We start from the raw sequence: 8528 nt of genomic DNA, 5'->3' as shown, positions 1-8528 counted from the left end.
TATTGGATAATTATTATACTAGAATTAAGTTGAAGTGGTGACTGAACTGATTGTTTTCTTTTTTTTTATTAATTAATTTATTTAATTATTAAAGATTTCTGCCTCTTCCCCGCCACCACCTCCCATTCCCTCCCCCTCCCCCAATCAAGTCTTCCTTCATCCTCAGCCCAAAGAGCAAGCAGGTTTCTCTGCCCTGTGGGAGGTCCAAGGACCACCCACCTCCATCCAGGTCTATTAAGGTGAGCATCCAAACTACCTGGGCTCCCACAAAGCCATTACGTGCAATAGGATCAAGAACCCATTGCCATTGTTCTTCAGTTCTCAGTAGTCCTCATTGTCCATTATGTTCAGCGAGACCGGTTTTGTCCCATGCTTTTTCAGACCCCGGCCAGCTGGCCTTGGTGAGTTCCCGATAGAACATCCCCATTGCCTCAGTGTGTGGGTGCACCCCTCGCAGTCCTGAGTTCCTTGCTCGTGCTCACTCTCCTTCTGCTCAACCACTTTGGAAATCAGTGTGGCGGTTTCTCAGGAAAGTCGGGTTCAACCTACCTCTCGACCCAGCAATACCACTATTGGGAATATACCCAAGAGATGCCCAAACATACAACAAAAGTATATGCTCAACTATGTTCATAGCAGCATTGTTTGTAATAGCTAGAACCTGGAAACAACCTAGATGTCCTTCAATGGAAGAATGGATGAAGAAAGTATGGAATATATACATATTAGAGTACTACTCAGCAGTAAAAAACAATGACTTCTTGAATTTTGCATACAAATGGACGGAAATAGAAAACACTATCCTGAGTGAGGTAAGTCAGACCCAAAAAGAGGAACATGGGATGTACTCACTCATATTTGGTTTCTAGCCATAAATAAAGGACATTGAGACTATAATTCGTGATTCTAGAGAAGCTAAATAAGAAAGTGAACCCAAAGAAAAACATATAAGCATCCCCCTGAATATTAACCTTCTTCAGGCGATGAAAGAAGACAGAGACAGAGACCAACATTGGAGCACTGGACTGAAGTCTCACGATCCAAAGGAGGAGCAGAAGGAGAGTGAGCACGAGCAAGGAACTCAGGATTGTTCTGTTTTCTAAGACATAATAGTTTTGGAGACTTAGAAAATGGAAAGAGCTAGTGTACTTTCAAATGTATTTTAATCAACCTTCCTTGTAAATACCTTTAGTAGTTTCAAATTAGCAATTAATTGTGCTAATGTAAGAATTAGATATTCAAAAAGGCTAATGAAAAGCAAGTGTGTTTGAACTGAATGTAATATCTGAGTTTTTTATTTACCGTGTTTTCTGCAATATTCTTGACTGGATTGTTTGCTGATATTTTTCAAGGCACTCAGGTTATTAAAACATCTTTAGGCCCTACAAAGTCATATATGTAGGGTGGGGCCCCAGTTATTTCATCTATGTATGGAATATACTTCTAATCCCTGTCTCCATGAATTCTCTTTTAACGAAGACAAATCACTGCCATGAGTTCATAATAGCTTATTGAACACAATCGGAGTTTATTGGCTTCATAATATTAATGAAATTGAAACTATGTGTTTATTAAACATAAATTTATAGGAAGAAGTTTATTTTTTCCTGGTTAAAACTAGTCAACAGTAGTGATAAAAAATTTCATAGGTCAGAGTAGAAAATCAAAAACAGAACTATCATCTGTAAATGCAAAACGTATGATAGTGTTACATAGAGAAAAAACACAGACACCAGGAACCGACAATGTAGTTATTCAGAAGGAAGGATCAGTGCAAGCTGTGTTCCTGGCTCCAGCACCAAGCACTGTGAAGTTCAAGTCTCTCCCATCACTTTCAGCTGAGCTCTCGAGGGTAATACATTTCAATGTCAGCATTGTAAGGATGAAACACACGATAAGATTTTACCTTAACAATGGAAAATTATGCACTTTCAATAAATATTTTTGATTATTTTTCTCTAGCAGTACATAGTCATCACCAAATTCATTATTTTACAACCAGAGAATAATGATTTAGAAATTCTCTTGGTAGATTAAATTGCAAGGTAGAAAAAGAATATTAACAGTAATGGATTTGGGATGAGACACATCAGAATCATAGCTTTGGGTGAAATGTTTCTTGTAATTTTGAAACTATCAATTTTTGGGTACAGCTATGTTGATTATGTGGTTATTTATGTTAAAGAGTAGAGGTTTGGGTGTCTGGAAATTAAAAAAAAAACTTTTTCACATAAGTTATTTTCTAGGATTATATCCAGGAGGCAACTTCAGAGGTGTATTAGCAACTTAGGTTTTTCAGTTGTGCACACCTTCTTTGCTGTGTATAAAAAGATTGAAATTGAGGGTTTTTTATTGATTAATTCAATCTGTAATGGTTGCTTGTTTGAAAGATAGTATTTTGTTTTTAATGTTTATCTTGGAAAGATTTAAGTAACAATGCTCCAAATTAACATCCCTTTCTGTAAAATTATAATAAAATAATTTTAATGTTTATATTTATATGTAATAGTTTGAATTTCTTTGGCCTCAAAAGATTCTTGCATTAAAATCTAATTACAGGTGGAAGTTAATAGGAGTTGAAACCTTATAGTAGGTTATTTTCTTGTAAGAGCAGACTCATGAATGAGATCAGTTCCCTATTCTAACACATAAAGGCACAGCAGTAATGTGCCGTCTATGAAGGCATTTACCCTCAATAGGCACTGATAACCCAGATACTCCACTTCAAACTTCCCAGACTCTACAAGTATGGAAAATTGCTACTGTTAGGAGGCATCCAACCCTTATGATTGTGACTAGTTCTACTGTCCCAAAAGCACTTAAGAGGTTTCTATTTACAGCTAAGTGACTAGATATGTAGTCTAGGGATGACAAATCAATAAAAATGATGTAGTTAGTACAGTATATTTAATTCTTATCCTGTGACGTATTTTCTTAAAACTTTATTTTTACCATCAATAATAGAGTCTAGTAGTCCTATATTGTATTATGTTATTTTGCATTATGAAGATACATTCTGCACTTATCTGATATACTCTTGATTTCTAAATACAATTTCTAAAAATTATATAATATATCCATCATTTTATTGAACTGTAAAAGCAAAACATAAATACATACATAATATAATATATGTTATTATATTTAATAATGACATAAAAATATATAGTTAGAAAATAGCCCAAATAAGATGTTACAGATAAAGTTAGAGTTAGAGGCACAGAACTCTAGAAAGAATATTTTAAAAATACATTCAGGTGAGAAAATTGTGGGTTCGCACAATTTATATTTAAGTAAAAACCTTCTTTTAATTAGACATTTTTATCATTGCTTTTACCATTTTATTTCTCCTGATGTTCTTTGAGGTCATTTTAACAATTTATAGTGAAATCCCATGTGCGTTTTTAACTAATTGAATCAAGTCTGTAAATTAATTCATACCAGGCTGTCATTTTAATAAGTCCCTGTATGGCACTTGCTACATCATACAATTTATTCATTTTTTAAAAAATGTCCTTAGCTAACTTTTAACCTTTTTATCATTTTTCCAAAGAACTCTTATTGTTTTAATTCTTAATATACTTTAATAATTACTTGAGAATTTAAAATGTATCACTTCACGTAGCTTTTCTCAAAGGTTTCTCATGGTGGTGAGGGTAGTTAATCAATTGCAATTCACTTAATTTTCACATTAATGCATTTAGTAATATTGGAATATGTTACTCTTAATAACCTATAGGCTAATATGAAAAGCAAAAACTTCTATATTAATACTAAATTCCCTGAAAATCACATTTAATAGGAAACATAGGTTCACTATGTAATATAGTGATTATGTAGAGTTTTTAGGAAACTTACTAATTAATTTCTATTTGCAAGATTTCGTCTATGGCACTTTCTAAGAACTCTCACACAAGAAACATTTGGTGTATTTTAAACAGAACATTGAATTTAAAAAGTCACTCCTAACATGTTAAATGCTTGTTTCTGCCATTTACAATCCTCGTTGTCATATGCTAAGCTATTTTTCATCTTTATATCTTTACACAGCATGTTTGGTTCAATTCTGCATCACAGTTTACCTTGAATGTCACACTAAGCAAATATTTCTTCAAAATATGTCAGGACAGAGAAGCATCAATGCTCAGAAAAGGTTGAATGTGGTTACCTGCTCCTATATCACTTGATAAATATGAGGCTAAATCATAAAAAAATTGTATTTGAGAAACTTCTTCTACGTCTACAAATATTCAAGCTATAATTCCTCTGTATCCTAGGTTTCACCTTCACAGCTTCATGTAGTGGCCTTTCAGGAATTCTTTACAGAAGGAAAAACCTGACACATGGTGTGTGTCCTCTGTAGTCATCTGAATCCGGCAGACATGGACAATGATGTTAAATGATGTTCCATTTCAAAATAGAGCCTTGTACACTTGGACCAAAATTGATATGGCTTCTGTGTGCGTATTTGGGTTTTTAAACAAGAAACCTCATCATAAACACTTTCAGTTTAGAGTATCTTCTTTTAAATTAATTTTATTTTCACAAAATGGAGTGGTCAGTCCTTGGGTATTATCTTCATAGAATGTTCGCTATTGTCCTAAAACAAAGCTCCCAGTTTCATTTGAGTGACAATAATCTTTTACCAGTCATCATTATTTGTTGTTTGTATTTTCTTTGTCTAGAATCTAAATCTTTTTGTTGGAACATAGCTAATCACCAAACACACACACACACACACACACACACACACACACACACTTCTTTTTCTACTTTTTTCTATTTATGATTATAGACATGAAAAAAATTGATACTACTGTGAACTAATCTTGATCGAAACCATACATTATCCTTCCCTGAGAAATTTTCTTTGTCATGATAGTCTATTTCTTTAAATTTAAACTCACTCAATTTCCCAGGATAAAGCCATATTAAAGCCTGATCTTTATCAAAATACTTAGCTTACATCTGAGTTCCTGGGATAGTTCTTAATATCTTGAGATAAATCAACATAGTCAGTGTTTTTCAAGCTCCATAGCATGACTCATTAATCTCTATTTATAATCTCTGTCTTGTTCAGTCAAAAGTTCTAAACTTTCCCTGGTTTGTCCTACAATGTTCTGAAACACTAAAAGCTCTCAGTAAGGTTTATATATATGTAACTAACACAGAAAATTGATACCAGGATGGATATATATAATTTTATAAAATATAATTTATAATTTAAAAATATATATTTTAGATGGACATAATTTTATGGTATATATAATGCATACTTTTATAATATAAATTACATATAACTCATTGTTATAAATTTTTGAGGGAATACATTTTTGTTGTAATAGGTGAGGAGGGATAGAGCTAAGTTTGTTCTTCCCATAGTAATTAAGTTTATCTAGAAAAATCCCTTACATATTTACCCAGAAATCTAAAGCCAAGTCAGTTTAAATCCTATCAAGTTGACAGTATTTAGCTACCACATTGTGATAAAAGTCTACATTTGTATAATTTATAAATAAAATGCTAAACAAAGACTAACATATTCACAAGGTAACTTGAATTTTTCTATCTTTGAAAACTTGTAGGATGTATGAATACTTATGTAAATGTTATGGCAGGATAGATAATATTGCAGCAAAAAAATCAAAAAACTTGAATAGCTTGAATGTTAAAATTTATTTGTACTAGGATAAGTTAATCACAGCATATGTAAAGTGGAAGAGTAGCCTTTTAAAACTTGTTTTCACTCAAGAATCCATGCTGAGAAAAATTACAATCATTTAGAATAACATTTAATTCTGGGGCTTGAAAACACACCAAAAAGTTAAGTGCTGACAGCTGCTCACATGATAATATTAAATAATGAGATTCAGAAAGTCATTAATAACTTTTTTCCACTATGTACCCAATGCATCATTTTATAACCGAGTTCTCAGGATCCAGAACTAAGAGAAAAAAAAAAGATATATGGAGTACAGATCTGACAGATCTCTCTACTGATGAAAAATAGCAATTCACTTGTGTATCACTTAAATGTAAACACATAAACAATTTATTATTAATATAATGGATGTACTAAAAGGATTTTATACTATACCTTGACCAAAGAATCCCTCCAGAGACAAAGGGTTCCGAGAAGCCAGAAAAAGTAGAAGGGATAAATCCTTGTATCACTGCCTGCTGACTCCACAGTCTGCTCCAGTCATTTGTCACTCAAATTCAGAGGACTTATAGTCCACGATCCCAGAAAAGCTAAGCCACAAGGAGAATCCTAAGAGAAACATATATAGATCCCCCTGGGAAGTGAAAATAGACAAAATATTCTGAGTAAATTGGGAGCATGAGGGTGTAGGGAAAAGGGAAGGCAGAAGTGGAGGAGGCGGTAAGAAGGGGAGTGGGTAGAAGAACTTGAGGAAACAGGATGGCCAATATGGGGGTAGAACAGAGACAGAGAGGAAGCAGAGATATCTTTGCGAGGGAGCCAAAATTGCCAGGAATCCACAAGGATAATCCCAGCTAAGATCTTAAGCAAAAATGGAGAGAGTGCCAGAACTAGCCTTGCTCTGTAGTAAGATAGATGACTATCTTCAAAGTTATCATAGGCCTCTTTCAGCCATCTTCCTGCGCCGCCACCATGGTGCGCATGAACGTCCTGGCTGACACACTAAAGAGCATCAACAATGCAGAGAAGAGAGGCAAATGCCAGGTCCTCATCAGGCCCTGCTCCAAAGTCATTGTTCTGTTCCTAACCATGACGATGAAGCAGGGTTACATTGGTGAATTTTTTTTTTTTTTATTATATATTTTTTTTTATTTTTTTTTAATTAAAATTTCCAACTGCTCCCCGTTTCCCATTTCCCTCCCCTCCTCCCACACATTGCCCCCTCCCCCCTCTCCCCTCCCCTATCCCCACTCCTCTTCTCCTCCCCCCAGTCCATTCCCCCTCCCTCTCGCTACTGAAGAGCAGTCCAAATTCCCTGCCCTACAGGAAGACCAAGGTCCTCCCACTTCCATCCAGGCCCAGGAAGGTGAGCATCAAAACAGGCTAAGCTCCCACAAAGCCAGTTCATGTATTAGGATCGAAACCTAGTGCCATTGTCCTTGGCTTCTCATCAGCCTTCATTGTCCGCCATGTTCAGAGAGTCCAGTTTCAACCCATGCTTATTCAGTCCCAGTCCAGCTGGCCTTGGAGAGGGAACTGGGGGAATCGGGGTGAATGGGGATAAAGAAAGGTTGGATAGGGGAGCAGGGAAACTCATACCTTAGGTAAGGGAGCCACCTAAGGGGTGACAAGAGACTTGAACTTGGAATGGCTACCAGATGCCCAGGGCAATGTCCCCAGTTAGTTCATTGGGGCACCTGAGGATAGGGAACCTGAAATGAACCTATCCTATAATCTTACTGATGAATATCTTGCATATCGCCATAGAACCTTCATCTAGCGATGGATGGAGATAGAGCCAGAGACCCACACTGGAGCAACGGACTGAGCTCCCAAGGTTATAATGAGGAGCAGAAGGAGAGAGAACATGAACAAGGAAGTCAGGACCATGAGGGGTGCACCCAACCACTGAGACAGTGGGGCCGATCTATTGGGAGCTCACCAAGGTCAGCTGGACTGCTACTGAAAAAAACATGGGATAAAACCGGACTCTCGGAATGTGGCGGACAATGAGAGCTGACGAGAGGCCAAGGAGAATGGCACAGGAACTTTCATCTGGCGATGGATCGAGAGAGAGACAGAGACCCAATTTGGATCATCCGTCTGAGCTCTTAAGGTCCAAATGAAGAGCAGAAGGAGGGAGAACATGAGCAAGGAAATCAGGACCACGAGGCGTGCACCCACCCACAGTGACAATGGAACTGATCTATTGGGAGCTCTACATTGGTGAATTTGAAATCATTGACGACCACAGAGCTGGGAAGATCGTTGTGAACCTCACAGGCAGGTTGAACAAGTGTGGAGTGATAAGCCCTAGATTTGATGTGCATCTCAAAGACCTAGAAAAATGGCAGAAAAATCTGCTCCCGTCCCGTCAGTCTGGCTTCATTGTACTGACCACTTCAGCTGGCATCATGGACCATGAAGAGGCAAGACGAAAGCACGCAGGACGGGAAAAACCGGGATTCTTTTCCTAGAGATGTAAAACATAAATAAAAAGACTTTATGGACTATAAAAAAAGTTATCATAGCACCTACCTACCAGAACTGATGGAAGAAGATGTAGAGATCTACAACAGAGCACTGGGCTGAACTCCAAAAGTCCTGTCAAAGACTGGGAAGAGTGAGAATATGAGCAAAAAACTCAGTATTACAGGGATACTACCGAAACAGCTAACCTGAGATAATGGGAGCCTACCAACGCAGACCTGATAGTGAGGGAATTAGCGTAGGATCAAAGTAAGGTAAATTTTTAATAAAGGATTTTTTTTTTAGTCTTTGCTTTTCTTTTCTCATTTTGTCAAAGGCATTGCTATATTACCATTAGTGGTGAAGAGAGAGTTCCAAAAATAATTTTTGAATGATT

The 8528-nt window shown here is 36.5% G+C and overlaps 1 protein-coding gene across 1 annotated transcript; it reads left to right on the top strand.

Annotated features, from left to right (window-relative positions):
* The first annotated feature begins 6622 nt into the window (after positions 1-6622).
* LOC130889345 (40S ribosomal protein S15a-like) lies at positions 6623-8139 on the top strand. The gene is made up of 2 exons (XM_057792994.1): positions 6623-6772; positions 7885-8139. Exons 1-2 carry the CDS (start codon positions 6635-6637, stop codon positions 8137-8139), a joined length of 393 nt encoding a protein of 130 aa, XP_057648977.1. The 5' UTR covers positions 6623-6634.
* Positions 8140-8528: the final 389 nt, after the last annotated feature.

Source organism: Chionomys nivalis, chromosome 18 (genome assembly GCF_950005125.1).
Source record: "Chionomys nivalis chromosome 18, mChiNiv1.1, whole genome shotgun sequence".
In the NCBI taxonomy this organism is placed as follows: domain Eukaryota; kingdom Metazoa; phylum Chordata; class Mammalia; order Rodentia; family Cricetidae; genus Chionomys; species Chionomys nivalis.
Note: the sequence above shows the minus strand (reverse complement) of the source record. Positions and strands in the feature narration are given on the sequence as shown.